The 23,614-nt window shown below is 42.6% G+C and overlaps 1 protein-coding gene across 1 annotated transcript in view; it reads right to left on the bottom strand.

Annotated features, from left to right (window-relative positions):
- Positions 1-2,791: 2,791 nt before the first annotated feature.
- Positions 2,792-23,614, bottom strand: part of FKBP4 (FK506 binding protein 4) — a 21,191-nt gene continuing 368 nt past the window's right edge. Inside the window, exons 2-10 of the mRNA XM_014940157.1 lie at positions 19,973-20,117; positions 18,549-18,691; positions 12,047-12,167; positions 11,372-11,528; positions 9,528-9,618; positions 9,100-9,183; positions 8,180-8,365; positions 7,445-7,684; positions 2,792-3,461 (exon numbers count right to left, since the gene is read on the bottom strand). Coding sequence (XP_014795643.1) covers positions 3,363-3,461; positions 7,445-7,684; positions 8,180-8,365; positions 9,100-9,183; positions 9,528-9,618; positions 11,372-11,528; positions 12,047-12,167; positions 18,549-18,691; positions 19,973-20,117 — 1,266 coding nt within the window. The 3' untranslated portion in view covers positions 2,792-3,362. The remainder of the gene's footprint in view (positions 3,462-7,444; positions 7,685-8,179; positions 8,366-9,099; positions 9,184-9,527; positions 9,619-11,371; positions 11,529-12,046; positions 12,168-18,548; positions 18,692-19,972; positions 20,118-23,614) is intronic.

The following is a 23,614-nucleotide window of genomic DNA, read 5'->3' on the forward strand; positions in this document are numbered from 1 at the left end:
GTGGCTGGGCCGCAGGCTGAGGCGCGCAGCGGGATCACGTCAGGGAGGGGCGGGGACGGGGCGGGCCCCGCGCTCCGGGAATCGCCCCCTCAGCGAGCGCGGCCTTTCCCCGGGACCGGTTTCCAGCCGCGGGAGCGCCCCGGAGCCCGGCCCCTCGAAGGCCAGGGTGAGGGGAAGGGCCGGCCCGGCCCTACCTCAGGCTCCGCGTTTGCCGTTGCGCTGAGGGGCGGCCAGGCCAGCCGCCGTTCTGCCGCCCGAGCCAGGGCCCCACCGCCCTCCCCGTCACCCGGCCTGGGGGGTCGGCACCGCAGCCCCGGAGCCAAAGGGGAACGGCGGGCACAAGGAGGGCCCCACCGCCGCAGCCCCGCGGCCGGGAGCCCGGCTGCCGTTTGACACGGTCCGGCTCGTCCTACCGGCAACACCGCCTCCCGCTAACAAGGGCTTTAATTGCCCACGGCACAGGGCCCCGAGCAGCTCCCTCCTGCTCCGGGTGAGGGTTGGGCAAAGAAGGGTTATTTCACTTGCAGCAGGTGACGGTGACATGGGGCACTTCTCTGACTTCAAATACACCATATGATGAGACCACCGCACAGGATGGATTTATCAACGGAGACATAGACGTGTAATAAGTAACAACCAAGGCAAAATGATACTTTCAAGAATTAGAAAGTTACAATTTGGACCTGGCATGCAACAATTTCACTGAATCTTTAGAGTTGGAAGGGGCCATAGAGATCACCTAGTCCAACTCCCCTGCTGAAGCAGGATTGCCTCCTACGCTTACTTTCATAGCAACAATTTCACTGAATCTTTAGAGTTGGAAGGGGCCATAGAGATCACCTAGTCCAACTCCCCTGCTGAAGCAGGATTGCCTAGAGCTTGTCAGAGGCTACTCAGGGCTGCATCCAGGCGGGTCTTGAAGATCTCCAGAGAAGGGGACTCCACACCCTCCCTGGGCAGCCTGTTCCAGGGCTCTGGTACCCTCACTGTAAAGAAGTTTTTTCTCCTGTTTGAGTGGAACTTCCCATGTTCCAGCTTGTGCCCATTGCCCCTCGTCCTCTCACTGGGAACCACTGAAAAGAGTCTGGCTCCCACCCCTTTCAACCCTCCCTCGAGATACTTGTAGGCGTTGATAAGGTCTCCCCTCAGCCTTCTCTTCTCCAGCCTAAAGAGTCCCAGCTCTCTCAGTCTCTCCTCATAAGGGAGATGCTCCAATCCTTGAATCATCTTTGTTGCCCTTTGCTGGACTCTCTCCAGTAGTTCCCTGTCTCTCTTGAACTGGGGAGCCCAGAACTGGATGCAGGATTCCAGTTGTGGCCTCCCCAGTGCAGAGCAGAGGGGGAGAATGACCTCCCTCGACCTACTGGCCACACTCTTCCCTACGCAGCCCAGGATCCCATTGGCCCTCCTGGCCACAAGAGCACAGTTTGCTCACTGTCATTTTGCTGTCTACCAGGACCTCCAGATCTTTCACTTCAGAGAGAGAAAGATCTTACTACTTCAGGCGCAGTAATGATTCCCAACAGATCAGGATACCTCCTTGCTGGAGAAAAAGACCTCTTGGCTTGACATTCCTGCTCCCCTTACCATTCTCCTGTGTCAGGAAATCCCCTCTTGTACCTTCAGCTGACAGAACTCCTTCTCACCTTGTCCCAAGCTGTCTGCGGCGCTCCCTGGGAGGCAGTCTAGCTCTCCTGCCTGGTGGAACAGTTGTCGTGCACGCAGGGCTGATGCTGCCCAGAGTCACAACTAATAAAGCTCCCCTGCATTACCTGGCAATGCTAAGACCTTGCTAAGCAAATAAAAATCAGCATTTCCTTAAACGCCATGACCTACCCACCACTTTATTGTGCTTCTTGCCCTCCCCCACCCCACTGAAGCTTAGGATATCACTACACAAAACCCAAAAGCACACCCACCCCCAACATTGCACAAAACATAGAGCAGGAAGAAGCAGTATATCAAGTAATAGCTTTCTTGTGAGGGGATAAGCACACATTGGAATCACTCAGAACATTGTAGTTCATCAGGAATAAGAAGTATTTGTAATGTATTAAACCCTTACCACATCTCTTCCAAGCCAGTCACTTTCAGGTATAAATAGATGGGTTTTCTTCTGGTCCAGTTTCACCCTCCACGTGGTAAAGATGAAGGTAGCAATATGAACAGAAAGTAAGCCCTATGCATTGCTTACAGACTTGCTTGTTGTACAATATTCAGCAACATATTTTTTCCTTTTCCAAATACATGAGTAAATAATATATGGATTATTGTGAGAATTTGCTATGGCAATGAATGAACAACACAGAAAAATAATCAGATACTGTAGCTACTGTATAGCTATGTGGATGAGAAAACACTGATTGACCAAAGGATGGTAAATTCTCTTCATTCTGTGCAAATTCCAATAAAAACCCACAAAAAGTTCTGTTTTCTCGAGTTTAATTGGAGCTTTATTACTTTAGAATAGATGGGTTTTCTTCTGGTCCAGTTTCACCCTCCACGTGGTAAAGATGAAGGTAGCAATATGAACAGAAAGTAAGCCCTATGCATTGCTTACAGACTTGCTTGTTGTACAATATTCAGCAACATATTTTTTCCTTTTCCAAATACATGAGTAAATAATATATGGATTATTGTGAGAATTTTCTATGGCAATGAATGAACAACACAAAAAAATAATCAGATACTGTGGCTACTGTATAGCTATGTGGATGAGAAAACACTGATTGACCAAAGGATGGTAAATTCTCTTCATTCTGTGCAAATTCCAATAAAAACCCACAAAAAGTTCTGTTTTCTCGAGTTTAATTGGAGCTTTATTACTTTAGCTGTGACTTCACAGTCTTCAGCAATTTGTAAAGAGGAGGCATACAAGAAAGGTTACAACACTTAATGGAAAGGACTCCCTACTGAACAGGAGGGAAGGGGGCAATGCCAAGGCAGAAGAACTGGGAGCGCCAATTTGTTCTCAAGTGTCACGTGAGGACCCATGGAAAAGGCCGATTAGTCAAAAGAAATCAAGGAAATTAAAATTTCGGAAGCAGAACCTGGAATTAAAGTGAGCTGGAACCAGAAAGAGACATACACCAATGGCAAAAGTGCAAATAAGCCAAGCAGAGTAAATCCAGACAGAACCCAAACAGTAACAGAAGCTGAATGAATAAATAAACTCCCTAGGATTAAACTAGATTTATGCTGCCACTCAGCTTCTTCAACAGACATACAAAGCTGTAACTGACTGTGGCATGGTGGCATCAGCCTCTGCTCCCCTGAAGCCACTGTCCAACCAGGTAGAAAAATAAAGGTCTAATTCACTGGAAATTCTTTCATTTACAAAACTAATGGAATAGGGTTTGGTTTTATGCTTCTGTGTCAACTTCCGATTTATCTTCAACTCCATTCCGCTCATCTTTCATTTCTTCATCTTCAGCGTGGCTGGTTTGAAGAGCAGCAGCTGACTAAATAGGGAGACAAAGAAAATATATTTCTTTTTTTATACAAAATTGCTAGCATTTACTAACAATACCACATACGCTATTTGATTCTTATCACTAGCACACCTGGCCTTCCTGCAAGACTGAATTAAGATCTATTAGGACCTTTAGCCAAGAGAACCAAGCTTTCTTTGCATTTTTTTTCTGCATCTAAGAAACTAGAAGCAGTTTAGAGGAAGCTGAGAAGTAATACTGGTGTTAGGTGGTTATGATTCGTAATGTGGCATGCATATGCTTGCCGCATACTCTAAGGAAGTGTTTTCCCCCAAACTGAAATTCATTTAGGAAGCTTCTGCACTGAATTGCTTTCGTCCTGCTTCAATTTCAATGTGATTCAATTTCAGGAATTTCCACGCCTTGCTCCCACCCCCTGAACTTGTATGAGGCACACCTGGACTCAAGCTAGGAAGAAGTATCTTTGTTGGATAGCTAGTTTCATAAAGAATGGCTTCAACGCGACAACAGTCTCCTGGATGTCCTCTGTTAAGAGCTTAGCTGGAAGAAAATTTGATCTGACAACGTGGTTTCTCTGGAAGTTCTCTCCTTGCTGTATCTTCCAGTCCACATAAAAAGGCATGGAAAGCAGAGAACCATGTGCTAAGGGCCAGAAGTCAGTTTTTCCAATAGGACATAACCAGCACATCCTGACTTTGCAGTAATATTCAAGCACAGTAAAGGGAAGTAAAAGTGTCTTGTCCTGCTCATCTTAAAAGACAGTGCAATGAAATTGCTATTCCACACATCAGCCGAGCACCCTTTATAGGTTAGAGGAGAACCAGACAAGAACAAGCAAGGATATAAGCATGCACCGTTGGGAGAAGGGAATAGGAGGGGAAAAGGGGACAGAATCCTTGAACTAAAACGTTACATCAGCTTAGCTGCAACAAGAAATCACAGGCAAAAAACATCTAGGCATCAAAGGTCAACCTTTCATCCTTAGCAGCCTTCTGTGAAGCACACGAGAACAAAGTCTCCTCTCCACAGAAAACCTGTTAGCTAGCAATCCAGGGCTTAAGATAAGGTGATAAACATCCTGACCTTTAAAAATTCCTACTTTACATATGGGAACGATTCGAATTAATGAAAAGAATTGCTGATGCGAGAGTGGCTGTCTACTTCAACAGACAATAAGATATGCAGATGTTACGAATTTCAAAGTCCAAGCTGCCTTCTTAGCAAATCAGAAAACATTTGGTAGACAAACTCTTCTCCAGAACTCTTGAGCTTCTCCTACCACCACTAATAGAGAAACCGTTGGAGCTAGGGTAAAGCAACATAAATGAATTAACAGGAAAACATGGTTTCCTGCAAGAAAAATCCCCAGGACTGACCTGGGCAGTTAAGTATCTTTTGTTTACAGTTCCAGTGATCCATTTTTGGGTTTTATATAAAATCTCATCCATTTGAAGCAGCCTGGATGACTCTCAGAAAAAACAATGTAAACATATGCACATTCCCAAGATCATCTTAACTATTCAGAAGAAAGGATCAGGCCAATAGCAACCTGGCCTGTATAAGAAATAGCACAGCCAGGACTAGAGAAACCATCTTCCCTTTGGATTTGGCACTGGTGAGGCCACACCTCAAATATTGCATTCAGTTTTGGGCCTGTCACTGCAAGAAAGATATTGAGGTGCTGGAGCACATCCAGGGAAAAGCAATGAAGCTAATGAAGGGTTCAGAGAACAAGTCCTGTGAGAAGCTGCTGAGGGAATGGGTCCAGTTTGAAGAAAAAGATGCTGAGGGGTGACCTTATCACTCTCTACAGCTTGAAGAAAAAGAAAAAGGTCGCACAAAAGAGTGACCTTATCACTCTCTACAGCTACCTGAAAGGAGGTGGTAGCAAGCTCAATGTTGGTCTCCCCTTTTAACAAGTGACAGGACAAGAGGAAACAGCCTCAAGTTGCACAAGGGGAAGTTTAGATTGGGTATCAGGAAATATATCTTCTCCAAAAGGGTTATCAAGCACTGGAACAGGCTGCCCAGGGAAGTGGTTGGGTCACCATCCCAGGAGGTATTTAAAAGACACGTAGATTTGGCACTTAGGGACATAGTTTAGAGGTAGACTTGGTAGTGTTAGCTTAACAGTTGGACTTGATCTTTTCCAACCTAAACGATTCTATGACTCTATAAACTGATTCTATCCGAATCAGTTGGGAAACTGGAATTCAGTGCCATGTCTTTGCAGTAATCCCAAACTGCCTGCCATGCAAAGACTGTGAGTCTGCCTTCTGCCAAGAATACAACTACCAACTGTCTGCCTTAGGGGCTGAAGTTTACATTTTGAAAAGCACAAAGACAGCACTTTGCTACTTGTAGTGAGTACAGCTTGTTTCAGCAATCCACTCTTCCTCTCTGAACAACAGATCTTGCTGTGTCCCACACCAAGTGGAGGAAGCCAGATTCCCAGCAGCCGTGCTAGCCAAAAGGCACAGCTGGCAATTGAAACCTGCCATTTCAAAAGTGAAGATCCCCAACAGTGAAATAATTCTAGTTTACTTTCTGTATCTTTATTTTCGTGAGATTTTCTATTAAAGCCTACCAAAAATTAAGGTATTGCATGGGTACACGTGACAATGTCTAAAAGGACAGAATTCTTTCTTCCAAGCTCCAATAAGCTTGTGGGTGAACTGTTCAAATCAGGCTGCTTTAGCCAGATATGTAAATACACAGACAATGACACTTTCCTTGCAGAATCAGTGGGTAATGTCTGTGTTTATGTGTTTGTTTACACTCCTCCATGAGAAACAGAACCAAATCCATAGAATTACTGCTAATCTTAAGAGGGAAAAAATACAAGATATGACTACTCTAGCAGAGTAAGAGATGAAGAATGGAAAACATCTCCCATTGTTGCTGGGACATTAACTGATTTCAGATCTCATTTTGGAAGACTGGGGGAGGGGGAGAAATAAGAAGAAAAAAAGATTTGTGAAGCATTTCATATAGGGAATTGTCAACTCCAAGTCTGAGATGGCTGAATTGTCAGGATACACGTATCTTAGGACAGTGGGCCCCTGGACTCACTGACACAGTTAACCACAGAAAGTGACGTACCAACGTCCAACAATTTTTTAGATTCTCCACGCGTATTTTAGGAGGGTGGACACAAAGATCTGTGAAAGTAACCTCACAAGATGCAAGCTTCTGCACTCCCCAATGTTACTGAGAAAAATTGAATCTGATGTAAATCCCAGATTTGTCTTGGAAATTACAGGTTTACCTAGTCCTTTCAGACCATCAGATTTAAGGAAAACAAAAGGAAATTTTCTTAGTATGTGCAATTCTGACCAGTAACTTTGAATTTTTCTTGCTAGCTGGTACAACCTCCTTATAACTTCTATTCAAATATTGATACTGTTAACTGAACTAGTATTTACTAAAATTCTAATGCAAGCTTAGTAGGAAAACCATCCATACAGTAGAATCTTCTGACAGTCTCAATTCTGACACTTCATAATCCATCTACGACATTTGAGATGGAAACCACATCTTGATGTCTCTATGAGCAGGAAAATGGTCCTCAGCACCATCTGTATGACAGACACAAGGTCTGGGTAGATGGGCCACCCCGGCACCAGATCAGACTGTCATTTAGAAGATCAGTTCAAGGAGAATAGGCACCTTATCCAGTTATTGAACGTTACCGTGTTTGCATCTCATCACTTCAATTGCTCTCTGATTAACACTGCTCTGTGGCAAAGTCACTTGAAATAAGTAAAAGCATTCTGTGCCACGCTTGGTACTGGCTAGCTGTCTTGTTCAAACAAGATGGCCTAAAAATTTTGACTAATAGCTATTTCCAGTCTTTTACCCCAGAGAAAGCTACTTGAGTGTTCTCTGACTATATTTATCTGTACTAAAAAGTAAGCTGAATGCCTGAAACACTATTCCTTGTCTAACATGTGATACCACCTCTTGTTGTCTCCTGGAGTAGCGTTACTTACCTTTAAGTCTTTGTCTGCAAGCCTTTGGAACATGTTGGCATACATCTTTTTCTCTTTCTCATGCTGCTCCCGTATTTTTTGCTGACAAGTTACCAGTTGCACTTTGGCAGCTTTGTTACTTGGATAAATTTGTATGACTTTCTGGAAATCTCCCCTGGCCAACTCAAAGTCATTGACAGCCAAGTGTGCTTCTCCACGCCTGAAGAGGCCTTTTTCATTGTTGCTATCCAATTCAAGAGCCTGCATTAAAAAACCAAAACAAAACCACATTCAAGAATATTTTTTGTTTTTTAAATATAATATACAGTCAGAAAACCAAAGACTGTCAGAAACTGTACCTTCTGATGTAGATTTATGAGTCCTATCAGGGCTTACTAATTAAGGTGAGTTGAATACAAAAGTACGAAGAGGACTGAATAAATTAAGCTATTTGACAGAGAACCAGCAAGTCTAAAATTTAGTTCCGACTCTATTCCAGCTCTTTGAGGGACTTTGCCAGTGTGACTACCTTTCACCACATCTCAGTGTTTCTAATTTCTAAATACTTGAATATTCTCAATGTAGCAGCTAGTCAGTAAGAGATACTCAAAGGACAGTAATTATGAAAATAACCTGTTCTTCCAGCTGGTAAGAAAGACCAAACACCACATGGCCTGGTATTCCTCAAGTTGTTAAAGCAAGAGATAAAATTGTCAGATTGCTTGTGCAGATTAAAAATAAACAAACCCTTACTACCTTGTTGCAGTTCTCCAAAGCCTGGGAGTATTCCTTCAGCTTGAGATGACACATAGCTAGATTAAGGTGGGCAGCAAGCCTCAAGCTTTTGGCTTTTACATCCTCCTCATCAGAGAGTCCTGATTCATGCTCCAGCCATGACACAATCTTCTTATACTGTAATGCTGCCCGTTTGTATTTCCCCTCCTGTAAACAAGACAATTCAATTATCACACAGCTCACCACAGTAACTTTTATCTCCCTCTTGCTCCTCCTGCTTACCTTGAGTGAAAGATCTGAAAAAAATAACTCAGAGTAATCAGAAAATAACTTCTATCATCAAAAATATACTATTTCTCAAAGCCATTCCTGCACAGAATCAGAAAATCTTTAGGAATACCCACCAGTTCTCCCACTAAAGCTAGGGATATAGCTTGGCCTATATATAGGCCAGCATTGATACTTCACTTTCAACTCCCACCTTACATTGAACTTTTGATACAGAAGAAACATGGGGCGTTTTCAAAACAGCACAATTATTCTCGTGTCATGAGGATAATGAGAAAGTCTGCCTTTAGCTGGTCAAATTGTTTGAAACAGCTTCTCCACACATCTATACCCAAACAAATGTTGTTCATTCGCAGCACTATCCCACAGTTGGAACTTAAATACTGTAAGCTTGCTACTATTCAATTTATGGCAGAGTTGGTACAGCAAAGAGCTCTGTCAGAGAGAACTACTCCCTGCAGAGTTAGTTCTTTGGATATTCCAACTCTGAGGCTTTTTTTTTTTTTTTAAGACACCTTCCCCTCCAGTCCTCCCTTAAAACATCACAGAGAATATCATGACCACCACTTTGAAATGACAGAAGCTGCAATCATCGTTATCAGCTCATGACACAGACTAAGAAACGCTACGATTACTTGAGGACTGTAGTTTACCTTGAAGTACTGAGTGCCTCTCTCCTTCACGATGCAGCTTTGTTCCAGCTTCTCATCTGTGTTCATTTCCCAAGACTCCTTAGCCTACCCAAACAGAAAAAGTTCAAGTCAATGACACAGCTTTGGAGAAACCCCAAATGGCTACTCTCTTCCCACTAACAGTACGGTAGAGATGGGTTTGGTAAAGCAGAGTTTGCACTGCTGCTGGAAACTGGGCTAGAACAGGAGAGACACTGGTGGCAACAAACGGGGATACATCAAGAACAAGAACAATTTCAGCCAAGAGCTCCCAGTGTGTTACCATCTTTGACCAGAGTGGCTTCCCTATTTCAGATCAATCTTCAAGGATTCCATCATCCTGTTTAAGCTGCACTCACACTTCTTCCCCCACCTCCCAATCTCTTTGGGATTTCATATCTCGTTCCTACCTTTTCAAAGCTTTTGAGTTTCACTTCATACTGCAGCTCTGCATCTGGAGGGATCTGAAATTTCTCCTTCCCAGCACTTCCAAAACCGTAACTGTAAGAGGGTGGGAGGAAGGGAGGTGGAAAGAAAGAAACAGAGTTCAAAAACTTTCAAGCCAGACGTATTTACTACATTGGAAGCTGGAGGCAAAAACCCTATGCAAATGGGTTGCCCATCCAGCATTATTACAAGACATAAAGGCTGGAAGAAACCTGGGTTTAGGGTTAATTTCATTAATCTCTAGGTTACCAGTTCCTTTTTTTTTTTTTTAGGAAAAGCTAGTTATCTCTCCATCAAGGGAAAAAAATACTTTTGAGTTATACACATCTTGCTTTATATTAATGGTCTGAGACCGGATGTCTCCTTCATGGCACCTGTATCTCAGTATTACTATCAGAAAAGCAAAGACAACGATCAATACAGAGATTAAGTGAACAGCTGTACACTTCACATACTGCCAATCAGCCAATTAACAGTAAATGCCTACAGAAAGGCTGCACTGCAACTCCAGTAAGAAGCTGCAGATTAGTAGGAAAACCCTCAAAATCAGATTGCTTTGCTTTTCTTCTACCATCAGGTTCACTTCCAGTTTAAAACACTTAAATACCAAAACGAGTTAGAGTTTGATGGAAAAATCAGCACAAACTCCACTTGCTTCAGATGTGTTCTCACTATAAAGAGAAAATTCTGCTTATATGTAAGGCTGTTTAATGTTACAATATTGGGCAATCATACATCTCCGTTAGATGTTCTTAGTCTCAAAGAGTTCTCACAGTCGGCCAAGGATGTAACTCTTGTCTTCTGTCTCACAGGAATCTTGAAGGTCTTCTTCCAAAAGGCTTTCAGAATACCAGTGAACGTTTTCTACTGACAAAGTGTTTCTGATACTCTTTACTAACTACATCACCTAAGGACTAGCTATTTGGTCACACTGGGCTGCTCAGAAGGCTCATCAGCTCTTTTCCTACTCTGAGGCTGTTTTTTAGGTAACTTTATATGCACTCCTGCACAGTAAGTACTGCTTTGGTAAGAGGGACAAAAAAAATTAAGTTAAAGACAACAATAGCTTTTTTAATATTCACCAAGATCAACATTATAGAGACACTTAATTAAATTTCTTGTGCTATTACTACGCAACCTAGTGGCAAAGTGATCTTAGCTTCATACTTTTCATGCATCAAACTTTTGGGACTGTGGGAAAGTACCAGAAGATTGGGAAGGAGGACTGTAAATACGCTCAAGTGACTCGCATGTGGGGTGCCGGAAAACACATCTATCACACTAAATCTTGCTTAGTTTTGTGTGCTCAACAAGTAGAACATCTGCACTCAGATAACATAGGCCTGGGATGGACTCAGGGGCACCTTATCAAACACGCCTGAGATGCTTGCCCTGTTGTTGAAGAGATCAAAGCCCAGCAGCAAACTCTGCCTGCCAGAATCCTTGAAATACAGCCCCAAACAGCAAGTGGGAGCTCCCTCGCTCCCTCAGTCCTTGCTAACGAGGACTCTCATGCTATTAAGGACTCTCACTCCGCGGTGCCTGCATCCCCTGCTGGCCTGCCTCTGCCTGGGTGCTGCTTCAGAGGTTCCCCGATCCATGAAGTATTAGGTGAATTTTGTTCTTTGCCCTTATTCCATGGTTTTGTGGTTGTTCCTGCGTCCTGCCTGCATCGGCTCACACAGGGACTGATCAAGATTTTGCTACAGCACTGAAAAAAAGCTGAAAGACACTATAACAAAACACGTCATTCTTGCCAGATGCCTAGTATAAGCAATTAGGAATCAAATAATCAGAAACAGCATACTTAGGTTTGAGATAGAACACAGATTCCTCCGATTTCTCCATTTTTTGAATTGCCTTCTCCAGACCATGAGGAAGATCATAATTGTCACCTTCTCCAATCTCAAACTGCAATTCTCGCCTGTCAAAAACACGACCTCCATATTGGCCTTCAAACTGGACTGGTAACAAAAACACAGAACCAAGAGAAAAATCAGAAAATATCCACATATGGCAAGGTGCAGGTAGCACAGGTAATAAAAGGAGTATCAAAGTGTCCTCCTAAACAGTCTTTTCTCTTTTAACAGCAAATAGAACTTCTGCTGCTAAACTCAAGGTGTTTATTAACACCTTTTTTTCTTTATTCACCTATCTGTAGTTTTTTTTTTCACTCCAACAAGTACCAGAACTACTTCTCTTGTTCCTCAGCAAATGGAAGTAATTTACTAGACTTATTTAACTCATTTGATCAGATAACCACTTTATCAGATTCAGTATCTCTGGAGAACACAGCTCCTGCTGGAAAACATAAGCCTTACTAGAAATAGAGAATGAAAGCTTATTCGATGTTGTTAAGTTACCTGGTAAAGGAAAGAGAAGACACGTATTCCTCTCTCTCAGGGCAAGGAGTTGTAGGCTGGGAAAAAGGTTCTTCCCTCCCACATGGTAAACCCATTTACTATCTGTGTAACATACTTACTCTCTACAATTGCTCCTTCGTTGGGCTTGGAGTAGCCCTCCCCTTTTTTACGGATTCTTCGGATGATGCCTCCATCTTCTTCATCAGTGAGGTCCTCGCCCTTGAACTCAAAAAGTTCTATCTGTGGAAGGAAGAAAAGCCTTGCATTTATTCTCATAACATCACAGAATCATATAGGGCTGGAAGGGACCTCTGGAGATCAACTAGTCCAACCCCCCTGCTAAAGCGGGTCCACCTACAGCAGGTTGCACAGGAATGTGTCCAGGTGGGTTCTGAATGTCTCCAGAGAAGGAGACTCCACCACCTCTCTGGGCAGCTTGTTTCAATGCTCTACCACTCTCAAAGTAAAGAAGTTCCTTCTCATGTTTAGATGGAACTTCTTATACTCAAGTTTGTGCCCATTTCCTCTTCTCCAGTCACTGGGCACCACTGAAAAAAGACCAGCCCCGTCCTCCTGACACCCTCCCTTTAAGTATTTGTAAGCATTGATTAGATCCCCACTAAGTCTTCTCTTCTCAAGACTAAGACGACACAAGTCCCTCCGCCTCTCCTCATAGGAGAGAGACTCCAGGCCCCTCATCGTCTTTGTAGCCCTCTGCTGTACCCTCTCCAGCAGTTCCCTGTCCTTCTGGAACTGGGGAGCCCAGAACTGGACCCAGTGCTCCAGATGGGGCCTCCCCAGGGCAGAGCAGAGGGGCAGGATGACCTCCTTCAACCTGCTGGTCACACATCCTGGTGTCTACCTCAGAGCTGCTCTCCAGCAGGTCAGCCCCCAACCTGTCCTGGTGCAGGGGGTTACTCCCCCCCACATGCAGCACCCTACACTTGCCCTTGTTGAAGTTCATCAGGTTCCTCTCCGCCCAAGTCCCCAGCCTGTCCAGGTCTCACTCTATGGTGGCACAGCCTTCTGGGGTGTCAGCCACCCCTCCCAGTTTTGTATCATCAGCAAACTTGCTGAGGGTACATTCCATCCCTTCGTCCAGGTCACTGATGAATATATTGGAAGAGGACCGGACCCAGTACTGACCCCTGGGGAACACCACTTGTTACAGACCTCCAACTGGACTCTGTGTCCCTAACCACAACCCTCTGAGCTCTGTCTTTCAGCCAGATTTCAATTTCAGCCAGTTACATCAATTCAGTAACTCACAGAATCTGTTCTCCAGAAATATCTGAATTTATAGCTGTTCAGGAAGCCACTATCCTAGTTAATGTCCTGTAAGATATTACATAGCTAAGGCTATGAAGGTGCCATATTCAATATATACCGGATGGAAACTTACTGAAGAGTTTCAAATTATATTCAGGCCTTTATGGATTTTTTTCTTGGGTTTTTTTTTTTTTTGGTTGTTTGGTTGGTTTGGGGTTTTTTTTTTTTTTTTTTTCCAGATGATCTCAAAGTTCCCTTCCAACCATGAATATTCTGTGATTCTGTGATTATTGCTGGGTTAGTTACAAAGCAGATGAAACAGCTAGCTACTTCTTATAAAGAAGAATTAAATTTTAATTCTTTTCAGAGAGGAAGCAAGGTATTACTGCTGGTATGTGTTGCTGTGTGTAGGGTGAGCATGGCCATGACTGTGGGTGCATATCTTGCTTTAGAAGCCTGTGTATGGGCCTTACCCTTGTTGCTACTTGGTTGTGGAAGTCCTGGATCATAGTGCTATTCTCAGTAATAGACTTTTTATAGAGTGTCAGAGTCTTTTCTTGTTTTGTACTGTTCCAATGCAGTGATGGATGTGTTTAAGAAGGGTTGCAGAAATTGCAGATAATCATTTTATAGCATTATTTAAAGCTTACCTAGCCAGCTACTGGGGGAGACTGAGGTGTATCTACTCACAGTGATTTCTTTTTTTCTTGGGTTTTTTTTTTTTTTGGTTGATTGGTTGGTTTGGGGTTTTTTCTTTTTTTTTTCTCCAGCAATCTTGGTCTCCCAATACTACAAATTAGATCCTTTAATTGAAAGGACTGTGAACCTGGCTTCTGAACAAAGCTTAGGGACTACTGCAAAAAAGAAAAAAATTCTATTGGCTTCTTTAACAGTATTTTTGCTAATGTCTGCAGGCAGAAGAATGGATAGTAGTTTCTGGGTTTGAGGTTTTGTTTGTTGTCCTGGGTTGAGAGACACAGGACTAACTTTCATTCTAATGCTGAGGAAAATTGCACTTTTAGAAGACTCTAGTGTCTGAATTTGTGAAAATATTTACTTTATAGACGGCCAGGATCTGTGGGATTCAAGGTCTTAGTGTTTTCCAGCCTTGTTAAGCGCAGTTACAAGGAGGAGCAAGGCCTGGGCATTTGACCCAGGCTGGCCAACAGGATTATTTTATACCATGAACGTCACATTCAATATAAATTAGATATGTTTGCGGTGTAGCTCTCTCTCCCTTGATGGCGGCGGGTCCAGACACCTCCTTGCCCCGGTGCCGGAGCCCTGAGGCCTTGCCTTCCTCCTGAAGCCATTGCGCTGGCAGTGTCCGCCATTTGCTGTCCCTGCTGGGAGTGCACGGCTTCCTGCTGAGAGAATTGGCTGAGCATAATTCTTGTGTCATCTTATGTCAGTACTGGGATTAACACTGGTTCTTTAGTATTATTGTATATCAGTGTCAGGATTAACACTGGTTCTTTAGTATTATTGTTAATTATTTAGTCTTAGTCTATTATATCTATTTCTATTTCAACCCTTGTGTTTTCCTTGTGTTGCCCAATTCCCCTTTCTGGGTGGGGAGGTGTCATCGGGTGATAGAATAATTGTCTAAATGACAATAGATTGCTATGGGTTTTCTGAAACCATAACATTAATATGAGGGAAAAATACCTTTTGAATACACTAAGATAGTAAGAATTTGCTGTCAGCTGCCACTTTGGAGTGCTACCACACTGACTGGTAGCTGTCACACCCTCTCACTCTACAGTCAAGTAGAATCACCAGTGATGTCACTGCATCCAAGAACTGAGGAGGCTTGTAAGTAATGCAAGAAGGAAAACGAAATATAAAAATGCAATTCTTAAGTCTTGATTATACCCTTAATCCCATCTATGGTAAAATCCAGATCAGCTTTTAAGTGCTTGGATTATAACCCAAATGATTCCAAATGCTTGTCCTGCAATATTAAAACAAATTCAAGAATATAGTATCTTTGCAGACCACTTATTCCCCACCTGCTTCTTCATCCTTTACTCTTGTGCCACAATACAATACTGTCTAAACTTCTGAGTGATTCTCCCTTGCATGCCTGACCAGAGTTAACATTCTCTTTTTACTTTTTATATTTTCCCTTCTAGTCTTACCTTATCATTGTGTATCATGGTACCATTGCAGAAAAAAAAAATATTTCCAGAAGAATGACAAAACAATAAAACCATGATCTGGCCCCCCTTTAATCTATACTTGTTGCTGGAACAAATTGTTTAGAATTTAAGAGCTGGTGTTATTATAGGAGATAACTATCCAGCCTGAATCTTCACATGCCCTCCCAAGTCTCTATTGCAAATTATAGTATGAAGTGGGACTACCTTGGTGAGACAGAAAAATAGTCTAGTCCTAAAAGAAATTCGTTGTTGCTGCTGTGAAATTAAGAAAAATTCTCTCTTCTGAGTAAAACAATAGCAAAAACAACACAAAAGAATAAGTCATTATAATCAGTGTTGTTTACACTACGTACCTTTTAAAAGAAAATAAAGTTCAGGGGTAATGCTATGCAGGTTCATGGCACTGGACTTACCCAGAATGCAAGAGGAACTGAATATTCACCAGCACAAAGAATACCTCCACTTTCTATTTTGATGGCTACCTAGTACCAATATTCTGGTCTTTCTCTTCAGTCTGCCTGAAACAAGCTAAGTCACTCTAGAACATCCCTCTGATGACTACACAGGTATCGTGTGCCCCCTCCCCCCTTTTTTTTTTCTTTTGTTTTTACCTGAACAACAGTATTCTTTGGGAGAATCAATCTTTTTATATTGCTCAGCAAAAGCAATCATGAGGAAGAAAAAAAAAAACCCAAAATCAAATCATAAGACATGCATTATTCCAGGTCATAACGAAATGCTGATATGGTGGTGACACAGCTACAAAAATCTTCTAAAAGTTTTAGAGGGTCCTTTTTAAGGCAACTAGTACAAAATTTTGGTATGGTGGTGGCACTTGCAAAGAAACCATGCTGACATTGTTTTACAGAATAGCAAGACTAAAGAAAGAGGAAACGTAAAGAGATTTCAAGCAGCTGAGAGTCATATAGTCAGAAATCACTCCTACCTAATGAAACTTTGGAAAAAACTTTCTGATCTAAGTTTCACTCCACCCCCTCATTTCAGGGCACACCTGGCAATGCTTATTTGTTGTAGCCAGTCATCTGCACGCCAGTTTATTCGGGAAGCACAAAAACATCATAGGCAGCTTCACTCTTTTCTTTCTTTCTCCTTTTTCTCCTCTAACATTACTGCTCAGGCAGGCATTAGGGGATATAAATGGTCATGAGTGAAACACTACTTTTATCTGAGCAGTACCTACAAGATGGAGAGGTTAGATTGGCACCATAAAGAAAAACCTAGTGGGAAGTGAAGCATCCAAATGCTTGTATCAGATTGCTACACTTTCCTTTCCCTCAACCAAAATGAAGTGAGCAGAAAAAGGTAGAAAGGTAGAGAAAAAAAAAGTAGAGTTTGCCTTTGAATCATCAAGTCAGAACACCATAAATATGTGTTAGTATTTTTATCTCGCCTTCAATCCTGCCTTGTTACCACCTGTATTTGTGCAAAGCACACAGCATTCCAGCTTGTGCAGTTTGATCCAATAAGTCAGCCCTGACCATCCTCAAAATGATATATTTAAAAATGCTGTTTAAGAACAGCTTTACAAGATTAGTCAACTGCAGAAATAATGGCATTAATTCTCATGTACTCAAAATGAGTAAGTTCTCATCCCTTAGTGGCTTAGGATACCACCTGCTAGCAGTATTTTTTTAATCCTTCTGCACAAAACACATATTTAATACTATTACTCACAAGTTCATGGAAAAAAGCAATGCAAATACACTATCCAGCGTAATACAAATAAAAGACCCAACTATTTCATTTATCCTTCTTACCAGATGCTCATTGTTTCCATTAAAACCAGACCCTACTCCACAAACCGTTTTTACCTTTCTCCAGTATTAGATAAGATATTATCTAATGTTTTAGAACAATCTTAGAGCAATCATCAGAACTTAAAAACTTCCCTTATGCCGCCCCAATGGAGGAGTCCATTCTATTGAATAAATATTTCAGAACAAAGTAATTTTAAAAATTACTTTTAAATAGAGATTATCTGCTTTCTCCTAGATGCAATTAATTTTAAAGCATTTCTTGGAAAATGGAACTGTTTCAGCAACAATAAAAATATATCCTCCCAAAACACTGTTTAGACTGTTTGTCAAAGCATGCTCCAGGAACAGCTTTAGTATCATGCTCTGTGGAAAAATCAAACACAGACAGCATTCTGAGCAACCACTCTCACTGCTGAAATAATACACAAGAGACAGCTCCTATTTCCATCCCCTTTTGGTAGGGGTGGATGAGTTGTGAGGGGGATACCTTAAAGATCACTAGGTATCAAATTCTGTCCTTTGCTGAGGAGGTTAAGAAATACACAAGCTAATTGGCTCCATGCTTACCAAGACATGCAGTTCACCTCTAAGGAGACCAACTGTCCATATGAATTGGAAAACTAGCATTACCCAGATACCAATCTCAAGAGTGCCAAATCTGTCCCAGGGACGAAGCGGGTACAACTTTCTATGACGGTAAGATTGACCAATGTAGCCTGGATCCACAGACTTTGGTAATCAACAAGCAACCTGAATCCAAACTGTTCTTAGGTGATTTAAGGCTTATTAAAACGCTCAGTCCTACAGAAAACAGGTCATGGTTCCAGGGCTGTTCAAATACATTTTATATTCTAGCAGTTTATATAAGGTAATTATCTCTTTTCTCCCTCAAATATCTCAAAAAAAATTGTGTTAATGTTGAAAAAAAACCATTTAAAAAGTATGAAAAAATATATTACTGAGGATATTAGTCACTCAGTTGTTGAAAACTTCATAATGTTTAATATAAGTATCATTACTTTGACTACCATGAAGGGGAAAGAGGATTAAACTTCTGCTACTTCAACTACTTCAGTCTACCACTAAGACAGTCCTTCCTCCCCTACCCCACCTCCATAACTTGCCCTCTTCCTGCAGTGAATCATTCCACAACTGTAAAATTAAAACAATCAACACTGGAGAACACTTAAATATTTTAAGGACTCCAAAACAAAGGAACCTGAGCCTCTGCAGATCAGTAGCAGTCAGGCTAGAACTCTATGCTTTGCCCACACTACACTAATTGACCATATTTTTCTCTTTAGAAAACCTAACATTATGGTTTTGGAAGGATATTACATCACACATTTTCTACAGTGAAATATGATTTTTGTTTGTTTTTCAAGCATACAGTTTTAGTGACCATCTCTCACCTCAAAAATCAGTGTAGCATTGGGAGGTATCTTTGGAGGGCTTCCAGCTGAGCCATAGGCATATTCTGGTTTGCATGTAATCCGACAGATTTCACCAACTTTCATAGTCGCTACAGCAATGTCCCATGCTTTGATGACTTCTCCTGCAAGTCAAATTTAAACCACATGGTTTTTAGGCACACATGAAAGACACAATCAGCTGTGAAACTGAGCATCATCACTTTTAGTACACAAAAACTAAGACAGAGCAGAAAATACTGAACAACTTGTACTCACTCTGATTCATGTACCTCAGTTTTAACCCTAATCAAATTACAAAGTTACCTGTGGAATTTGGCTAAATTTCTTCCTTCTAGGTGCAGTGATTCTTTTCCTCCTCTTACTTCCCCGCCTATACAGGATACAAGTCATCTAAACACAGACACGGGCTTCAGGGCTTGGCACAATCTCAAGTGCGAGGAAATAACAATAAACTCTTTGAAGAGGAAGGTCTTCGGGTGAGAGATTGCCTGCTTGTATTTTGAAAACAATCCAACACAACAGCCTTTTCTCTCTTTATCAGTTGGCAAAGTGCAGCAGCGTGAGTGGTAACTAAAAGCTACATGCACTTGAAACAGAAAGAGGGAGGAAAGCAGGAGAAGTAGTATTCCTTCTAAATCCAAAAGCAAACAGAAGCTGGAACCTCAAGTAACAAAATCCTATCTCTTACTTATGCTCTCCTACTTGCTGGTGCTTTCAACTCAATCAAGCAGCCTATTAGTCTTGTGTTAATAGATACACTTCATATCATCTCAAGTTTCAGTTCACTGCAGAGTTTCTCCCCCAAAGAAAAAAAAGCAGCGGGTAAGGAACTGCCAGGGAAAAAAAAAAAAAACAACAAAAAAACCTCAGATCAAATTCAGATTTGCTGGAACAAGGATGTTTGGATATTTGCATTTAAAAAAATGAAGGCTTTTGATAATGAAGAAATACACTGCTTCGAGATTCATATTTGAGTTAATGTGGGAACTTAGTGAAAAAGGGAGTGAGTACGTTTCACCACGCTGCAGCTGACAGCTGCCCCCGGGGCACCCTGTACCAGTATCTGGTCATAATTAAGTATTCCTAAATTTGAGTCTTCTGCCAAAGAAAAACATCAACAAAATGAATACTATATTTAACTACCCTTTATTACTATGCTTCAGGGCAAATTTTCTCCCCTGGAGTGCTTTGTCTGAGGTCCTTCAGCTGGATTCATCAAGGGGCTAAACAGTTTTCTCTTCAAAAAAATCTCAAAGCCATTCTGATAGGCCCATTCTAAGAGAATAAACCTTAAGCTCTGAAAATAAGTTTAAATAGCAACTTTAACATGCAAAGGAGCAACGCATGCCAGGAAATCCCATCTCTATTATCAAAACTGATCAATACCAAACACAAGATATTACCTTTCCCCAAGTCAAATGAAAATTTGTCTCTCCTGTCCAGACTGGAGTCAAATTTTGTGCCATCAAGAAGCCATCCTGTGTAATGGACAGTCACTTTATCACCTATCATTGGAGACTCTGTCCCGCTGCCTTCTCTCTTGACAACCTGCAAAAAACAGTAAGCAACATTAAGATGATGAAAACGAAGTCTGCCTATTGGACATTAATTCCATTTACTTAGATGCATGCATTATCATCTTCAGTAGATAAAGGATTTGCAGGTTTATTTCAGTTGTCTGGAAATGGATTGACTATTCTGTCTGCAGATTAGCAGTGTTGCAGGAACCTCAAGTTGGCTTTGCTGTGATACGAGAACTTAATTGGCAACAGTTGGCACCAGCTTGCAGATCTCTGCATCTATAGTTAGCAATGTCATTTACCTTTCCTCAACGAGACTTTAAATGTTCTTGAAACTTTATCAGGTGAAGCATTAGGCAGGGGTTTTTTGCTTTATTCAAGTACTTTCCTCACCACCACTCTATCATTACTCCTGAGTTCAGTGTTCTAGGCAAAGCATTTAAATAAAAGGAGCTGGTTCTTTCCTTGCAAAGTCTATTCTAACATGTAATCTGAGATTAATCGAGTTTAACAAAGGTTAACAGAATGTTTCTCCAATGCAGGTTAGTTCTAGCAGCCAACACAGTAAAACTTAGGAATTATTATACTGTATTAATTTTGTCTCTCTACAACTCTGGCATAGATTGCCAGCACCCTAATTTCACATACAACTGCAAGGATTTGATTTTCAAGAGGCTCCCCAGCCTAGCTAGCAAGACCAGTACCAGCTACATCTAGACTACATGAAAAGCAAGATCAGCCAATCTCACTGGTGTTCATCTGAAATGTGTATTAAAAAAAGGGAATAAACCTGACCCGCCTCATAGGACAAGGATACGAAGCCTTGGCCATAACTCAAATTTGAACTTCAGGAATTCTGTTTTCTCCAATACTGATTGAAACCACCCAGCTCTGAGGCAAAGTTCAGCATGACTTTAGCTAGGCAAAAGGGAACAAATGGAGGATTTGCTTGCATCTATAGAGACCTGGCAAACATACTGTTCATACAATACAAAATGTTTCTTTAAGGGCAGTTATACAGAAGTATGGATTGGCATCCGTCCTTTAAAGAAAAGCTATAAAAATGGCCATGCTTCTATATCAATCGTATTTTTCATTGAAGGAAGCAGACCTTTGGGAGCCTCCTTCCCAAATTTCAACTTCTTGTAACTAACTGCTGCCAGTCTCCCGCTTTGCCTCCCACCATCTTTACAACTGACTATATAATTGAAATTCCAGCAGCCTCCACCCAGAGCCAAGACAATGTGAACAGCTTCCATGGGACTCTTTAACAAGCTGAAAATGCCTCACTGGATGCGTAAAAGACAAAACCAAACAAACAATACTACCTTCTCAGTTTCCTAGGGTGAGCACGCTCAGTGTGCAAAGGGATGCCTAACCTCACACTGCACACTATCCCCTTACCCTGCACCTCCTCAATGCTACAGCAGTTACTAGCACTACAGAAATAATCTATTGATTTCTGCCCCATGGCAGGCAAAAGTTCAAGCAACTGCTCTCACAGAAGTGAACAGAGACATCTGAAAGTAACTGGAATCTGATAACCAGCCTAAACTATATCATAAGTGAACAGAGACATCTGAAAGTAACGGGAATCTGATAACCAGCCTAAACTATATCATGCTTAGATATAGGGATATTATTCTTTTGCATTTATTTCATTTTCAAGAGACTCAAGTTTCACTTTTTTCATATACTCAATATGGCAACCCTGTTTTCCATAGTCCACATTTCCCTTTCAGATGGAAAAAACCAGACTCTTCTGTTCATATTGCATTTGCAAGTATTTCTATTTCTAAACTTAAATACTTAAGACTAGAAATAGCGCAAGCATGTTCAGCAGTATCAGGTAAAAACCCCTGGACGCTATTCTAATACAAAGCTAATAAATATAAAAACCCAACCCTCTCCTGCAATCAGTGTGATGATACCAGAACAAAACTGGTATAGATTAGTTCAGAGTTAGACCCTTGACTTCAACGGGTGTATTCTGCGCTCTGGCAATTACTAAAAAAATAAAATCCATGAAGGCAGGACTTCATGACCTCTACAGTCTTTCGCCTTATCAATTCACGATTTAATCTTTTTTTGCGGTTTTCACAACCTCAGTTCTTTCACCAGGATCATCTTCTCCTCCTCCTCTCCTCTAAAAATCACCTGCCACTTCTCCATCATCAAAAGGCAGGCAGTGCATGGAGCAGGCAGGTGCTCGCTGCCTTTTACCACACCGGGGGGATCAGAGACGCAGGGGCAGCTTTCTGGGGCAGCCCTGCAGATAGGAACTCCAACCTGATACCGTGCCACGTGCTTTTAAAAAAATACCATCTCTCAACAAAGCATGTTAGCAGGAAACAAGGGAAAGCAGCGTGTGGATGTCAACCACACATCTTCAGTCTGGTCCCTCAGACCCTTCCTGACCTGCAGACACCGCCTCTGTGACAAATCCAGAGTTTGTCCACCAAGGAGGTGGTTGAGTCACCATCCTTGGACCGAGAGGCCGCTCCCGCCAAGATGGAGAAGCCCCGCTAAACCGGTGGGGCCGCCCCGCGCCCGCCGCCGGCCCACGCGCGCGCCCCGCCGAAGCCACCATCTTTAATTCCTCAGCCCCCGGACACGTGCTGGGGGGGCGGGGCCCCGGCCCCGATCCCCCGCTCCAGGCGGACAGACCACCCCGGCCCCGGGGAAAAAAAAGGCCCGAGCGCCGAAAAGAAGCGCCTCCCGACCCTCCCTTCCCGTATTCCTCGGGGCGCCCGCTCCGCGCTCCGGCTCGCCCCGGTTGGGGGGAGCGAGGAAGCGGGAGCGGGGACTCGCGCCCGCCCCGCGCCGCCAACGTTGAACTGCCAGGGGTCCGCGAGCCCGTCCCTTCCCCTCAGAGCACAAAGCGGGGCCCAGCGGGGCAGAGCAGCCCTGCAGATAGGAACTCCAACCTGATACCGTGCCACGTGCTTTTAAAAAAATACCATCTCTCAACAAAGCATGTTAGCAGGAAACAAGGGAAAGCAGCGTGTGGATGTCAACCACACATCTTCAGTCTGGTCCCTCAGACCCTTCCTGACCTGCAGACACCGCCTCTGTGACAAATCCAGAGTTTGTCCACCAAGGAGGTGGTTGAGTCACCATCCTTGGATGCGTTTAAGAGTGGTTTAGATGTGGTGTTGGGGGATATGGTGTAGGGGAGAACTTTGTAGAGTAGGGTAGATGGTTGGACTCGATGATCCCAAGGGTCTTTCCCAGCCTAGATGATTCTGTGATTCTAAAGCCAGAAGAGTCTAAAGGTTAAAGCTAGAATTTTGTCCTTGCTGTGGCACCGCCTTCCTTCTTCTAAACACCCTAACTCTGCAACCTCGCTGTGACTGGAACACGCTTTTAGGGCTTGTTAAAATCCTAAAGGGAGCCTCGAGAATTTTCTAGAGCTGCGGAAATAGGAAATATCTTGACAGAGGAAGCCAGTGCAACTCCCCCTCACGGTACCAACGCTGCTACCCTGATCGAACGACTCCCCGGTACAAAGGGAGGGAAGAAGCC

The sequence above is a fragment of the Calidris pugnax genome, unplaced genomic scaffold (assembly GCF_001431845.1).
Source record: "Calidris pugnax isolate Ruff unplaced genomic scaffold, ASM143184v1 scaffold36, whole genome shotgun sequence".
In the NCBI taxonomy this organism is placed as follows: Eukaryota; Metazoa; Chordata; class Aves; order Charadriiformes; family Scolopacidae; genus Calidris; species Calidris pugnax.